The following is a 16,868-nucleotide window of genomic DNA, read 5'->3' as shown; positions in this document are numbered from 1 at the left end:
TTGAAGTACGGTGTCGTTTGAAGCTAGTACAGCAGGGTGATCGCTTGCATCCAGCCCCGTAGATGATAACGAAGAACGACACACAGGAACACGGACAACAGGATGCTCTGAAGTGGATTGTTTCGATGTATTAGAACCTGTCACCAAATTACGTTACGAAAACGACCGCGCTCAATTGCATCTCTGCATGAATCACACAACCAGAAGATATTACGATGCAGACAAGCGCAACCTTCTTCATAGGATAATACAACACATCAAGCATGAAAATGACGCTGTCCCTCGCAGAGACCCTCACAAGCCACAACAATATTGTCGCGCGCCCACCAAATCGGAACGCGCGTGTGGGACACGCGACGTGTGACTCGTTCTCGACATAATTGTCATAATGACATGTGTGGCGCTGCATTCTTACGATGTTTATGAACACAGCGCACTATTCGAATACTAGTCGCGACGCTTGGAGATTGAGAAAAAATATATTTTAAAAAAAATGTTTGTCCTTATTTCTGTCGGATCCATAATATCCTCAGCAACGATTTCAACCTTGCAAGCCTCGCAGTGAGTTTTAATTATTGAACTGCTGGAGATGCTATAATATTTCGATGAACAGCTTCACAACTAGGTGGCTGAACGTTCGATAGCAATGACGAAATAATGATGAGAGGCGTCTGCGGTTGTGTTATTTATTGTTGATATCGTTGAACGGTGATAATTCTATTGCACGAGAAATTAAGAAATTATTCTTATTTTTCCGACTGATAAATTTCTTAGTCTATTGAGTAGCATTTCACAATACCGTTTTGACTCATATTCCAAACACTTTAGGCCAATAATGACTTCAAATGCACCCACGGTGTGTTTCGTAGAACAACTTTATTACAAAAAAAATAGGTAAGTCTAAAACTTCGCCACAATAAAGTCTAGGTCTCCCGCGTTCATTTGCTGCAAAAACAAAAAAAAACGGTCGGGGGGTCTAGAGTATTTTTTTTTTTTTTTTTTGAATGATTTCGAGAGACTTGTACAAATGTTTGTACTTGCGTATCTATGTGTTTATGTATATTACGGCGGTTAAAAATTTTAAATTGTCTGTGAATCCAATCTCCCATATGTTCCTTACCATCCTTACTATAAAAATAGTGTTCTTTGAAATTTCCAGCTTTTTAGGTGGTGATTTAAAGGTGTCCCAAAGACAATTTAGGATAATATGGAAATTACTATGAAGAAATTTTGAGTTATGTTCCAAACAAGCTTGAACTGTAATGCAAGTACAAACTTATTACCCATTGTAAACACTCATTCTTCAACCTATAATAAAGAAACTTGCTGAAGAGAGAAATGTAATCCAACGGATAGCAGAAGATATATTCATGAGTTTGTTTGCTATTATTTAGCTAAATATGGGATTATGGTCCTGCAAACATGTACAAAACTCCCAAAACCATTTTAGCCTCATGATGTTAGTTTCTTATCTTTTCATAACACTTTATCATTGAGAAAATAACATAAAAAATATAAGATTTGAAGCATCTCAAATACCATCCAAAATAGCGTATTTTTCACCATCATGGGGCAAGTATGCTACATGCCTTACAACAAGGTTTATCACATGCGAAGCCCTCTACTAGTCAATTCGAATAACTAAAATTGTGTTGTTTGAAAGAGTCACAAAATATACGTTTTGCTTTTTGTTTATATTGTACAGCGCACTATTTCCTCATCAAGTTGGCAAATACTGATTAAATGATACATTAAATAACGATTTTGCCCCATTACCCCGAATGCCATTAGCCCGAACGCCATTACTCGAACGGTTAATTAATAATGAAGTGCTTCGAAGTCGTTATATCATGTCATAGCTTTTTACCCGCTTGATGTTAATACAGTGTACTGAAAAATATGACTTTGAGTCACTGTACAATCCTTATTGAATATTCTTCACCTGCAATTCGATCTACTTACATGAGAATAATTCAGAGGAAAGAAACGAGCGCTAGTGGTGGCATGACGTTTCTGTATATGGCAATGGATTCAGCAATCCTTAATTAAGTAAATAGCGGTATTTTAGCGCTTGAGACAAAACCGTGTTCCGTAGTTTAAATGTACATTTTGACATTTTTTCTGTGCAACTTAAAAATTTTACATGCAAGCAGCTTGCGCAAAGTGGTCCAGGTATGAAAAATCATGATAAAAATAACGCATTCATTACACTTTCTTAAATTTATGGAGGGATTATTAGAGTATGTTTAAGAAGAACTACTAATTGAACTTTAACACTTCTCTTCACTTTTGCAAAAGAAAAAAAAACTAAAACTTACTATTAAAGCGAGCTAATACCTTAAACCACTAATATGTTGTTTATCTTGGCCTATTTCGTAAGCGATTAACAGACTTCTTCAGTGTCGAATGCTCGACTCAAGTCGAGCATTACAGTTTAAATAGTAGTATTTCTTACGCATGCATACTATTTTACATGTTTTGATCACGTTGAGTGTTGTGGAACATGTTTGTTTTTGTCATGTCATTATTTTTCATAGAACAAAATCTCGAAGAAATTCCTGTTTTTCATAAATATTAAGACTTTCATTTTTTTCAAAAAAGAATGCTAGGCAAACTTAGGCACGAAGAGCATTTGTGCAAAATTTCTCCGCGGGGAGTGATTTGTAGAATATGAAGAAACTGTCGTGTGAATAATTTGACATACCCATAATAATAGTCTATGTAAAAATGAGTTATCCACCAGAAATACTTGTGCTAAAAACTAAATTTGCATAAATTTTTGTGATTTTTTTCAGGATCCAAACGGTAAGAAAAAGATATTTTTGATGATATGTTTGTATCAATTCTTATCAATTTTTTTTTGTTTTACAGTCGACTCTTCACATCTCGATATCGAAGAGACCATCGAGATAGGAAGAGATCGAGATGAAGATCAAATTTTTAATGAATATTAGATTGAAAATCACTCGGTTAACAGGAAAATCAATAACAAACAGACGTCATTTCGTCTTCGTAAATCGTTTTGAATCCCTATAATCTAGTCTAGTAACATTTGATAATGGCGATGTAGACATACGGTGAGAAAATCTGGAATAAAAAGCACATCGAGATAAGGAGATAAAGAGGATATCGAGACATGGAGAGTGAAAATGTATGCAGAATGAAGGGACCAAAAAATCATCGACATAAGGAGAAATATCGAGATACGGAAAGTCGACTGTATTGTTTATTTTATCCTAAAAATACACCTGTATTACCTAAATTGCTAATCGGAAGGATTCATATGTGAGTTACGAATTATTATCTTTTATTTGTCAATGATAAACTTATTATAAACTACCTAAAACAATACGGTTTGAAAAGAATTTGTCTTTGGAGTCATAGCTACGAATTTGGGGTAAAAAGCGGTTGTTATATGATTGTATGTACTCTTATTAAATTTTTTTTACTGTATTAAGGTGCAAACTCAGGTGCCACATCCGACGGCCGGAAGTCGATTTTGTGTCAAGGGTCACCGGAATAGTAAGACTGAATAACTTCTATTACCACTATCAATTTAACCAATTCACTTTATTCTAGCTTTAGAGCGTTGTGAAATAAAGGTTGCAGTTTTGTTAAAAGATCCGTGAATCTTGTTCTCTACTTCGAGGTCGCAACAAGCAAAATCAAACTATTTGTGTTGTTTATGATCAGATATGTCTGAATTCTATGCATAACTCATGATCATCGTGTCAGACGACATAGTTTTTAGTATTTCTAGATTTTCATTCTACCGCGCGCTCGTGCTGTGTATGAGAGGTGATGGTAGTGGATAAATGCAAAAAAATGAAATGGCTACTGGCCATGGCAACAGAACGAACGTCGCACAAAGTGTCGAATGTTTACATCACACTATGCATTTTTACATTTTTCATGTCTTTTTCAAAGTTGTTACATATCTTCAAAAGCGTGTTTTGCTAAACATCGCACTTCTCTATCTCTTACAAAAAAAATAAATTCATGAACAATGTTGCTGAACAGCGATCGGAAACGCGAGGCACGATGAATTTCCGTAGGCATCAAAACAGAATTTGCGAATAAACACGAACAACCGTTCGGGCGCTTCATCCGTTCGTGTTTCATTTTCGGATAGCTGTTTCTCTCGTCGCTATCATCGGATGATTTTCCATCGCTCGGTAATGTGAACGGTACGATCCACGCTGCCGGATCTTCGCGAAGAACAGGAAAATATTCACTTCGATCACCTTCAAAAATTAATTTGCATGTACCTACTTTGGTTTATTTAAATGGTAGAAAACCTGCAATCGAAATCTTCCAGACCTCTCATGTTTTTTTCAACAATGTTTGGGTAAATTTAATTAAACTCAACAACAAAATAACAATAGCATTTTTTGTTTTAATAGTTTGATGCTATACTTTTACATCTCACTAGTAATAAGTGTCAAAATCAGTACATTTGGCGCAATTAGCTCAATAGCGGTCACTCTCCAAGCCATAGCCAGCAGCACACATCCACGCTCGTGCTGTGCACTTCAAGCGTGTTTTTGTTGGTCTGCATGTACTCAGTACACCATGCAACCAGCAGAGTGTTTGCTTGACTTTACGAGAAGAACCGACCTTTCAATGAATCACGAGAATGAACAGCGCGTGGATAAATGACACTTATCGGTGTGTTCATTTTGGTTCTTTGGCGTTGCATCCGTTCGCTTTTTTCGATGCTCTTCGTGACGCAGAAATGAAAAATGAATTTTGGCGAATATTGGATCGCGAAAATGCGTCGATCATCATATCTGTAAAAACATTAGTCATCATAGAATAAATCCCTATAGGCTAATATAGAGCGAATATAATTTGTTAAGAAGCTTTCATGATGCAGTAGAATATGGACTTATTCGTACTTATGGTTGAATACACTTATTAAAATATATTGACCACGTATTTTAAATTTTCTGACTGATTGCACTCAGAACTCTTGTAAACATCCAGATTTTCCGAGTGCTAATGATTGTCACCAGCTGTCTCACTGTTTGATATATGCGTGGCAAGATTGTAAGATCATTAAGCTCCAATCGATTTTCTATGTACATTGGTGATATGGGATTCGTATCAAAACATACTGTTTGTATGCAGCCAATTATCATTGGTCACGTGCCGCGCGCCATGTCAACTCAACTATCATTCGCAGAGGTAATCCACCGAAAAGCATCCGCTGAGATAAGCATTACCAACCATCTGGATTACCATTTGCCTATTTCGACTAGTTTCAACAGGAATCGTTCAGTCCGCATTATTCCCCATCGCGATGAACATCCACGATAGTTATCGCCCAATGGAGGTGTTGCTAAAGTTTTTGGGCATGTTGCCTGTTTGCTGGCCTGACAATCCACTACCCAAATTGAAATTATGCCAGAAAGCGGTTAATCTCACCAATTTGCTGCTGAATTACTCGATAGCTGCGATCATCTCTTCGCTGTACAATAGTGCGTCTATGACGGAAACCTCGGACTGGACAGTCCATCTGCAGAACAACGTTATCACGCAAACTGCAGTTACCGCATTCCCGCTGGTGTCGATCACTTTGGGGCATGCAATGGCAAATAAAATCAAGCAAATACTGCGGGACGTCCAGATGGTGGATTGCAAGGTTTAAATTTTAATAAGATCCCATGTGAAAAAAATGCCGTCATTTACGGTTCATTCTAGCTTGCGTTAATGTCGTCGAGCGGAATCAACTATCACCATCAGCGAAATGTAACGGCAGCGTTTAGTGGAATGTATATCGTTATCTACAGTGTTCTGTTTTTGACAAGCTGTGCCATTTGCAAGGAACCAATAGAGCTGAACATTATTTTGATTGGATCTGCCCGCAATGCATTTTGCTTAATTGTCACAACTGCGCAGGTGCTTGTCATAATCAGGATGGTTACAGGACGGTATTATAGACTTAATGAGGCATTCAGGTAAATTGGATAGATGTTCAGCTCGTACTTACGATAAGTTGAAGTTTATTAGCAGTTGTCAATAATTCAATAAGTTATGTGTTTTCTAAAAGTCGAGGAATGCATTTAGAATGCTTATATCTGTTCGAAAAAGGTCAATCCTATTCCATTCAACAATGAGTTTCAAGCCAATGAACGTCCACCATAGCTTTCGCGTTCTGGAGCTGTTCCTAAAATTGATGGGGAATCTTCCTCTGCACTGGAAAACCCGTAAATCCGCTCGCAAGCTTACGTTAATCCAGAGGATTTCAAATTGGACAATGTTGGCTATCAATTTCTTTATCATCATGCTTCTTATCTGCCGCTACACGCACATTTACTATTTATACGACGGATCTATTCACATGCTGTTTGCCGGATTTCTATGTCAAGTGATAATTTTTGTTCTTCCTGTGGTGACTTTAACCTTCGGTCATTTAATGGCCAGTTCGATGAAGCAAATTTTGTGCGAATTGTATTGTATCGATAACAAGGTACGTTTATTAAGTACAAACGTTCTTACAGTTGAACTGATTGACCAAATTTACTTTCCAGTTCAGAATGGTTACCTACACCGTTCCCAATTACAAGAAGCATGAAATGTATATTGTATGGTTCTCAGCTACTTATGTATGTTTTTCTGTCATATTGATTCTCATCGACTGCGTTTTTTTGTCATTCTCCATCGGAACAATGATATGCATAATACGAATAATGTTGGCTCTGGTGGCCGTCGGTGTCCAATTTATGTGCAATGCTATGCTAGTATTTTGGAGACTTGAAATGGTGACGTTCGCTTTAAGGTACTTTTCAAATAAATAAATTGTAACTATTAGTTAGTCCCATTATTCAGATGTTTGAAGGCCATATTTTTTTCCTTTCTCTTATTTTAGAATGTACTTCCCAACAACGCCATCTTGCGGAGGATTTCTATCGACTACGAGCCACACGGAAACCGTCATTTGCAACGAAAAAGAACAGCTGGCCGTGCTGAAGCAGATCAAAATATTGCACGACAAGCTCAATGACGTGGTCGAACTGGTCAATTACTGCTTTTCGGTGCAGGTAAATATAAATATAGATATTTGGATGCTAACTACATACCTATTAGCTTGCTTCTTGTTGGGAAAAGTGTAACATAGCTTCTTTGGTCTTGAGCAATGCGTCTCCAGTATTTCCAAACCTTTGGGGATCCAGGTTCTTGTCACAATTTCGCCGACTTGTACTTGACTCTCCGACGTAATTTTTGATTTCAGCATTCTAACCTAATGACCAGCTCACTGAAGTCTGCTGTATAATATACGCTTCTCCATTCACTATTTGATGTACAAAAAACGTTATTGTCAAATGTTTCAAGCATTCAACTGTTCTTTAACTTCAAACTCTATTCCCATCAGACATGTCCTATGCACCAACACCAGCAGATCTCTGCTTATCTCTAAATGCAACCATAAATTTCTAATTGGTAGGTCATGGCCATATTCACTCTCTTACTTCAGAGGTATGAAGGCCTTCTCCAATGCCATGCGACCGAAAGTCAAAGAGCGCCATTTGATAACATGTTACATTTCTCTGCACAATTATTATAGATCGCCTAACGTTTAATTGTGGGTTGGACGTTGTTTGTATCAAAATTATGTTTAGTCATAAAATTGTGTATGGACATTACGCCACAGCTCATTTTCACGCTTGCTCATAATCAATAAATATTTGTAAGTTTGCAAGTTACAGTCCTTTAGGGTGTCCCAAAAAGTATGGGTACTACTTCACCATGCCGCAATTAAATAAAAATCTTATTCTCACACATTGAACTCTTATACTATTCATGAGTTTTCTGATATCATTTTGCGTTTCTTTTTTGCCAATTATCTCACAATCAATGTGTAGATAAGGTAACTTTTCTTACCTTTTACCAGTTTTGAACTTAACGCATATTGTTTCAAAATGTCAAAAGATTCGTGCAATAAATATATTTTATTTGTGTGACCAACTACATAGCATTTAATGATACGCATTTTGCTAATTATAACCAACACTAGATAGTGCACGGATAAAAATCTGATTCCCACACCATGATTTACAAGTCATGACATTCATAAATTGGTTAGGCCGTGATATGAGGACGACAAATCATGGTTCCTGGAGTCATAATCATGATTCTCCAGTGCGACAACACAAAGCGGTGCACTTTGCTTCAAGTCATTCGCATCGATCACCCATCATTCATCACGATAGATTGGTACTGTGGTATAGTACGTGGCTCTCAGTCAGAAGGTTCTTGGTTCGAATCTAGCTATGCCAAATTTTGTTTTTTATTTTGTTTTCATTCTATCGGGTTGACTGACAGAAATATAAATAGATCCGAAATGGATGCGCAAATCATGATTTTTGAGCATTTGATGCATGATTTCGAGCACTCAGCTGCCACTTGTGTCGCGTTACGACAATCTGACTCATGACATCGTGAGCCCAAATCATGGTGTATTTTCATAACATGGAAACACACTGGAATCATGATATCCAGGTGCATAATCATCAGTTTTGATGCTGGCTGCAAAAAGATCGCAATCCGTCAGTCCCTTGTTGTTATCGTGCACTACCATTCGGCTCTTAGTAGTATTTGTCACATCTGACACTCTCTGGTATTCTTCATCTAGCCCAGGGCTGCCGTGTAATACAGATTTATCTGTCTTACACTGTTTTTTTTTCATTCTGACACCGATTTAAATTGAATGGAACACAGATATTCTTTCCACAATTTTAGTATGGACACAGATTGTATGGGACACAGATTTTCTAACCTGTTGGATACAGGTTTTCTGTCAAATCAACTGGCAGTTCTTATCTAACCAATCATTCCGTATGTGTTAATAGACGCTGCCAAAGAGCACGATTCACGCAGAGAGTAAGTGAAAAGTGCCGCGATCGGTTAGTTCTGTTTGATCTTTCGACCTTGACACTTGCTCCTACGGGGGCGAGCGACGAGGGCAGGATCAAACATGTCGCGCGTCGGTCTAGTAAGTGAAAAAGTGGCGTGATCGGTTAGTTCGGTTAGAGTAAGTGAAAAGTGCCGCGATCGGTTAGTTCTGTTTGATCCTTTGACCTTGATGCTTGCTGCTGGGCAGTGCGTCAAGAAAGCCAAGTTTTTTTTTCCTTTTCGGGTCGCGCGCCTTTTTTTTCTGTGTGCTTTTATATAGCCGAGCAAACGAGTAAGGCTGAGAGTGGATTGTGGCTGCACAGTGAAGGATAAAGGATCAATTGGTGAGCTCGTTTCATGCTACTATTTCTCATCAATAAAATATGTATGACTGCACATTTAATCGTTACAATTGTGGGACGTTAATAAGAATTTTCAACAAACTATGAATTGTTCGTCACTGTGAGTGTCGACACAAACTCTGATTCATGAATTATTTATGTTTCACATTTTTTTTTTTTTATTTTCAGAACACCACTTTTTACCATTATTTTTGTAATTAAAAAAAAAAAACTTTGAATGGTTCGACACTACAAGTGTAGACTTGCGAAAAATTCACTTTATTCAACAAACTTTGGATGGTTCGCCACTGTAAGTGTCGACATAAGAATAAGAGTGTTCTATGATGTTTCAACCAATCAAGTTTTTTGTTTCTTTTCAAATAAGTAAAATATAATAACACATGCTTTCGTCCTGACAGCTGTAGGAATGTTACATTTAGGTATTTGTTCAACTAACTTTGAATGGTTCGTCACCTCAAGTGTCGGCATAATTTTCCACTACATAGAAATTGTTCATATCAAATGAAAATATTATATTTACAAAAAAGGATGTATATATCTCACAAATCATTATTTATCATGGTCTAATCGCTTATCAAAGCGAATCCTGTGACCCAACGATCCTTCCCATTAACAAACATCCCTCCCAGTAACCTTTGTGGAGATGCAGAGGCAAACACGGTCTCCAAATAGCAAAGGTTACACACTAACATTCCTTCCCCCAATCCCACCTGACTGCAAGGACGTGGCCGGCGCCGTTATTGACCCTGTATAAATAGAGGCACTGAATTATGCACATTGAAGAAGATTATGGCCAATCCCAGCCAAACTTCTAGTTGATTCTTTGTGCATTTTCACTGACTTCGGTCAATCACGGAATAGCAACCATTGATATGTGTAGTCAGTCTAAGCTAAGCTAAGCTAGCTGCCAAAGAGCACGATTCACGCACTTCAGTGTCCTTTTTTGTGTCGAAATGCGTTGTTACGAAGTTTAATTAATGTTAATTTGAACAGAGACTGTCTTCAAAATAAGGAAGAAAGAAGGACTCATGGTAAACTTCATAATAATACCGACGATCCCTAACTTAATACTAAGGACTTTATAACCAAAATAATTTTGTATTATTTTTATTAAAGCCATTTATCTTACATTACCATTTCGGCTAGTTCATGATCGATAAAATAATTAAATGTTTCAACAAAATGTTATTCAGAAATGATTATTCTCTCGAAGAATTCATCTAGGAATATACCTTGCCAGCAATACCTCTGGGAATTGCCACAATAAGGTATAAAAACTCCCCAAGCGGTTCCGTAATATATTTCTGATAAGGTTCTATCATAGTTACCTCCATGGACTGTTTTTAAAATTCTGAAACAGAATCTTTGAAAATAATGAAAAACAAACACCTGCCCTTGGTTTTCATTATCATTATCAACGAGAATTTCAGCCTAAGGCAAAAAAACAAAACATGATATTGTTTTTAAAAGGCTTTACTCCAAGAATATCTAAAAGAAATTAAGGACTGTATTAAAATTTTCTTAGTTTCTATATAATTTTCCAGGATTTATTGATGAAATTTTCTCGGGGCTCTATTTTAAATCACTTCCAACAATTATATGGAATGCTTTTGAAATTCTTCCAGGTGAAAACTATTACCATGCCCTAGGAAAAGATAGCCATCACTAACTCATCCAAGAGCAGCCAATAAAATAATTCGAAAAAAGCAATCATTGAGCAAATCAAAAAATAAAGACAAGCATTTGATTTTTTTTGTTGTGTAAAAACCGCAAGAAATGTAAATCGAGAATTTGCAGTTAAGAATTATATGTAATCCCAGGGAAAAAAACTGCTTATTTTCAGTTTTTTTATTAATATATTACAAATTTTCCAAAGAAAAATCAAAATGTGTACTTGAAATCCAATAAATAGAAATAGATTTATACAGTTTCTTTTGGATATTTTTTAATCTTTGAGCGATTGTTTTCATTTTTTATTGGTATTTTTCGAACTCTTAAGTGTGTAGTTTAAGTTTTTCATTGGAAATTTTCATTATATTTTTCTTGGGACATTTTAAATTTTTTAGCGCTAATTTTTCCATTGCTAATTTTAAATGTTTAGTACTAGTTTTGAGTTTTTAGCGCTAGTTGTCATTTTTGCCTATTTTTAATTTGATTTTTATTGCTAGTTTACAATTTTCTATTGTTTGTTTTTATCAATTTACCACGAGAATATATATTTGATAAACTAATTTGATATTTTTTTTGCTCACATTGTTGATAATAATAAATAATTTCATTGACTTCTTTTTGATAAAACAAAGAGCGCTCCCCTTCTTCGGATGCATGTTATTTTGGCTGCCATTCTTCCAGGTATTACATCCTAAATTTACCACCCTGCAATAAAACCAGGGACTCCTCCTGCAATTTCTTTCTCTATGGGCCGACAGCTTGTTACGAAGTTAAATAAAGAAAATTTAAATGAATTCCAGAAGAGAGTTTCTACGATTAATTTATTTAGCAATTATTGTGTACAGTTTCTGCTAGTATATCTGAGAAAATCTTGAAGTACTCTCTTCTTTCAACAAGGGTTTCAAACTTATAATTTTAACTTTTGTCTCTTGAAATTTTGTTAAATATTTGTTTCAAAAACTGTTTGATGAAATCCCTGAAAAACAACCTGCAGGAAGTTTAATTAGAATTCCTGAAAGAATATACTAAATTTAGTCTAGGATACTCTACCAGAAGTTATATCTAGATGAATTGGAGGCATGCCTCGTAAATTCTGAATGAACCTTATGTGGCTTTTACTGCAGGGATTCTTGTTGGAATCGCTAGAGGATATCTTGGTGAAATGGATAATTGTTCGCGAAAGCGAAGACATTTTGGCAACACTTGCAACACTGACTGACACTTGCAACACTTGCAAGTCTGACAGTATGAGCGTCACAACCTCCGCATCGAGTGCCAGCATTTGGCTGAGCATTACAAGTGGAACTCTTCCAGTTCCACTTCCAGTGAACTTTGTGTCTATGTACATATACAGTATTGGACAAAACATTTGCAACTTTTTCGATTTTCCATACAAAATGACCAACTTTGATAAACTATATATCAGTTATTTATGGACCGATTTGAATGAAACTTTCACAGAATATCAGACATAACTTGAATTTAAACATATATTTTTGAGTGATTTTTCCTATCACAAGTTGAAAAGCAGTAACGGTTTGACTAAAGTTAATTTTTTGACGATTTTTTAAAATTGACATAACTAAACATATTAAAGGAATAGCTTCATGGTATCTTCAACAAAGTTGTAGATTTTGACGAGATGAATAAGTTTGCTGTAGACAGTTTTTGTGTAGGGCTATCAGATTTTGAGATAGAAAGTTTTGAATTGTTCGTCGAAAATTACACTTTAGTCAAACCGTTATTACTTATAAACTCGTGATTGGAAAAATTATTCAATAATATATGTTAAAATTCAAGTTATTTCTGATGTTCTGTGAAAATTTCATTCGAATCGGTCCATAAATAACTGAGATCTAGCTTACCAAAGTTGGTAATTTTGTATGGAAAATCGAAAAAGTTGCAAATGTTTTGTCCAATATTGTATGTGTTCTTTCCCTACCTAACTGCGCAAAAGCAATCGATCAATGGGAAAAAGGATGATGCAATCGCTTCAGGGTGAAGGGTATATAAACGAGAGCAAAATTTTAATCCGGGATCAGTCTGAAACGTACGATTATACTGTACACCAATAAAAGTGAGAAAGTTGAAAAGTAAAAGTGATAGTACTACCGCAAAATCCGAACACCCGTGTTGCTGTGAATTCTGTTCCAGTTCCTGCGGAATCGTGATTCATCATTGACGCTCGGCAGCTGCAGCCACCAGCTCCTTCTGCTGCTTTCATTGTCACGGAATTGCTCGCTTCTTTCCTTATTACTTAAAGAGTCATATTCCCGTTCTTGTCAGAAAAAGATTTTCAGGAGGCAGGCGATGCAGAGTGTTGGTTGCTTGGCAAGTTGGAGTTGGTTTATTTGATGAAGGGATTTGCCGTGATCAAAACAAGCGAAGAAGAACATCGCATCTGTAATGGCTTCGATGCATCTTGACTTGAACCATTGCAAGTAGGTGTTTTACTCTACTGGCATGATTCCCGAACATTTGAAAGCAATAGCGTATTCTGGGTTGAGCCGTTCTTGAATGATGACCATCTTTATGTGAATATATCTCAAAACAGATAGAGCCGCATTTTCTCGTAACCGTAACAGGTAATAGGGTAGATTGCCAACTATTATACACCACCCAATTATTAAACACTTGTCCATATTCGGGAAATATTACACTGATGGCAATACATTGAAAACCTTATATTGTCTGTTTCATTGACAACAAAACGCGCCGCTAACTTTCAAACAGACCGACAAAATCGTCGCCAGCAAACTAATCAAAGGAGGTGTTTTTCCGTTATGTTGGTAAGACTGGTGAAACGTCAAATTCACACCGGCTGGTTGGGTGGCGACGATTTTGGCGACGGTTTCAGCGGCGACGATTACAAATCATCGCGTCCGATAAGGTGCAACATTTACAATATCAATGCTAAACACTAATGAATACAACATTCCAGCTACCAGCAGTCTTTTTTCTCATTTAAAAGTTCAAAATCATGCACTTAAAGCGGAAATAAACTATCGTGTGCATCGCTCTTCAAGCAGCACCCAAATTGTTACGTCATGACTCAAATGTTTCGCGGAATGAAATAGCTTTTACCAAAGTCAAATGGATATGCAATGCTTATTGTTACAGAATATAAAAAAAAACTGACAGAACAAAATGCAGCTTTGCATTCCTACTGGCTTTTTTTTGATAAAATCATTAGTTCATCGAATTATCATGCAACTTTATCGTATTTCGTTAAATTTATTGTTTCACGCCGTTTCAAATTACACTCGTTGAGCGAGTTGACTCGCTCCACGCAAAAAGCAAAATTCAAGATAATGCCCGTATTGGGCACAAGGTGTGCAATAATAGGATGCGAGTGTTTTCCAGGTGTGCAGCTATTGGGTTTTGGCAAGGGTTCTAAAATGTGGAAAAAAGTCAATCAAATCAATTGAAAAACACAAAAATTATGGGAAATCTTTTTGCCGATTATATCTGCTGGTTTTTTGGAGCCTTCCTTAGTCAAGTGGTTAGAGTCCGTGGCTACAAAGCAAAGCTTTTCGAAATGGAAATTTCCTTGACTTCCCTGGGCAAAGAGTATCATCGTACCTGCCGCACGATATACAAATGCAAAAATGGCAACTTTGGCAAAAGAAGCTCTTAGTTAATAACTGTGGAAGTGTTCATAAGAACTAAGCTGAGAAGTAGGCTCTGTTCCAGTGCGGACGTAATCCCAAGAAGAAGAAGATCTGCTGGTTTTGAGCGAAATTCAGTTTAAGTTTAAAGGTTTCTGACATATTTGACAGCCAAATTAATGACGCTACTTTCTTAACCGTGCAATAATTGACAATTTACCCTGTTTGAACAGAATAAGAGATACATTTTTGTTATCTTTGCTCTTTATTCATTCCTTTTAATAACTAGAAATTCTTAATTAGTCAAATTATCGAATTATCTTCTCCACTTTCAGATAACATTTTGCGTTGGCCTGTGCTTCGTCATTGGAGTCGTGTGCTCGTTTGGTCTGTTCCGTGCCTTCATCTACCGCAACGAATTGTTCTACATGGGGGTCCTGAACTTCGTCTGGTACATGTATTACCTCTTTTTTGTGCTTTTCTTCATAGCCGTGGGCAGCAAGATTACCCGGGAGGTAAGACCTATCCATTTACTCAAAAGAAGTGTTTCTTGCTACAACCAACTAACCACTTTTCCACGCTTTTCACAGGGTAAACGCATCGGAGTGTTGGTTCATAAAGCCATCAATTGTGCATCGTCAAGTGCGGTAATTAACGAGGTGAGCGTTGTTAACGTCTTTGTCGAGATTGACACCTTTCTTAAATGTTCTCTTGTTTCTATTCCGCAGTTGAACATCTTTTCCCAGCAGCTGCTACACCGAAGCCCGGTAATCACCTGTGGTTTGTTCGTCTACGATTGGACTTTGCTCTATACGGTAGTTTAGTTCGGCATTTTCATTTTCAGTGAACCGAAATTTCTGTGTATCTTTTCTTTTTAGATGATTGGCGCAACGGCCACCTATCTAATAATTTTGATCCAATTTGACGTATCGTTCCCCAACCTGGTTAACGTAAACGGCACACAAACGGCTGCATCGGGAGTTTAAGCTGATCGAAATGCGATTTGAATGATGATGATTGTCTTCGAGGACTTTTGCCAGGACCAATTTGACTAATTTCGTAACCACAATCACCAGTGACTGAGGGAAGTGAATGTTCAAATACTGTGTATTGTAATACTTATAAGCTAAAATAGTAGCCACGAACCTGAGTAATGTTCATGTTCTGTGGTTGATGATGATGTTCAACATTGTGGCCTCACGGCATAAACTGAAGTGTTTATAAATACAGAATGCATAACGAACTATAATTGCTGTATAAGTATTGAAAAACGTATAAATTGATGAACTCCCATCTTTTCTGTTTAGAATAAGGATTTTTCAGAGCGTCCTTATGCAGTCGAAGCTCGTTATAACGACAACTTTTATAGCGACAAAAGCTCTCTATAGCGACATTTTTCGGTCCCTTGAAAAATATTTTAATGTTATAACTATTCTCTATAGTGACATTTCTCTATTACGACGGTCCCTTGCGATGTCGTTATAGCAAGCTTCGACTGTAATCTTCTCTGGGTTCAGTTTGCCATAATTGTTGGTATTTTTGAATATTTCGGGACTTGGAATTCGATGGTTGTAGCAAATTTTCATTGACAAGCGAATCCTATTCGATAGTTAGTTGCTGATCAATTATAAAATTAGGTTTTAGTTAGGTGATGGTATGATGGAATGATGAATTCTTATCTTGTCGTGTTGCGATTATCTTACTCCACTTTTCTCTTGCAGTTTTGAAAATAGGTTTTTCTACTTCAACAAATGGTTCTAGGTTATTAACTCTCAACGTTACGGGTAGATATTCTGTCGAAACCCATCAAATTTAATAATGTTTTCTACGGCTTCGGACGTGTACGCTACCTTCCACTTGTACGAAATCGTCATGAGAGGGCTTTCTTTGATGCCTCTTTATGCGAAGCCCAACAGAGTTTGGAAGCAGATTCTGAACTGGGTGTACTTTGGGTTGACCGTTTTATTATACAGCATCTCGTATTTTTATGTGTACGAGAAACTGATTCTGCATTACAGTCAAAGAGTTTCCTTCATCGTGGATAATATAAGCATATCAAGTTGTTTCGCGCAACCGATTGCGGTGATCTTCATGGGAAACGCTACTTACAAAACGTATAAGAAAGTTCTACCTAGTCTGAATCACTTCGATAGGAAGGTATGGGAATGGTTGAAGTAAATTGATCCTGAAATTAACAATTTTGAAATATGCAGGTCGCCCAACTCACAACCAGAGCCGTTGATCATAACAAACAGCGATGGATGGTTCAGCTGTCTTTCTTCCTTTATATTTTGGGCTATACATGGTTGGTCTATTTGAACGATACCGTCTA

At 36.9% G+C, this 16,868-nt stretch overlaps 1 protein-coding gene across 5 annotated transcripts in view; it reads left to right on the top strand.

Annotated features, from left to right (window-relative positions):
* Window positions 1–15,785, top strand: part of LOC5569834 (putative gustatory receptor 2a) — a 121,081-nt gene extending 105,296 nt beyond the window's left edge. For 4 of the 5 annotated variants that reach the window (XM_011495109.2, XM_011495114.2, XM_011495107.2 and 1 more), the window contains exons 2-6: window positions 6,872–7,043; window positions 14,872–15,051; window positions 15,127–15,195; window positions 15,265–15,351; window positions 15,415–15,785. In XM_011495109.2, coding sequence (XP_011493411.2) covers window positions 6,872–7,043; window positions 14,872–15,051; window positions 15,127–15,195; window positions 15,265–15,351; window positions 15,415–15,522 — 616 coding nt within the window. In that variant the 3' untranslated portion in view covers window positions 15,523–15,785. Of the gene's footprint in view, window positions 1–5,274; window positions 5,645–5,703; window positions 5,961–6,871; window positions 7,044–14,871; window positions 15,052–15,126; window positions 15,196–15,264; window positions 15,352–15,414 lie in introns of those variants that run through there. The other variant, XM_021851562.1, reaches the window with a different exon arrangement.
* Window positions 15,786–16,868: the final 1,083 nt, after the last annotated feature.

Source organism: Aedes aegypti, chromosome 3, assembly GCF_002204515.2.
Source record: "Aedes aegypti strain LVP_AGWG chromosome 3, AaegL5.0 Primary Assembly, whole genome shotgun sequence".
In the NCBI taxonomy this organism is placed as follows: Eukaryota; Metazoa; Arthropoda; class Insecta; order Diptera; family Culicidae; genus Aedes; species Aedes aegypti.
Note: the sequence above shows the minus strand (reverse complement) of the source record. Positions and strands in the feature narration are given on the sequence as shown.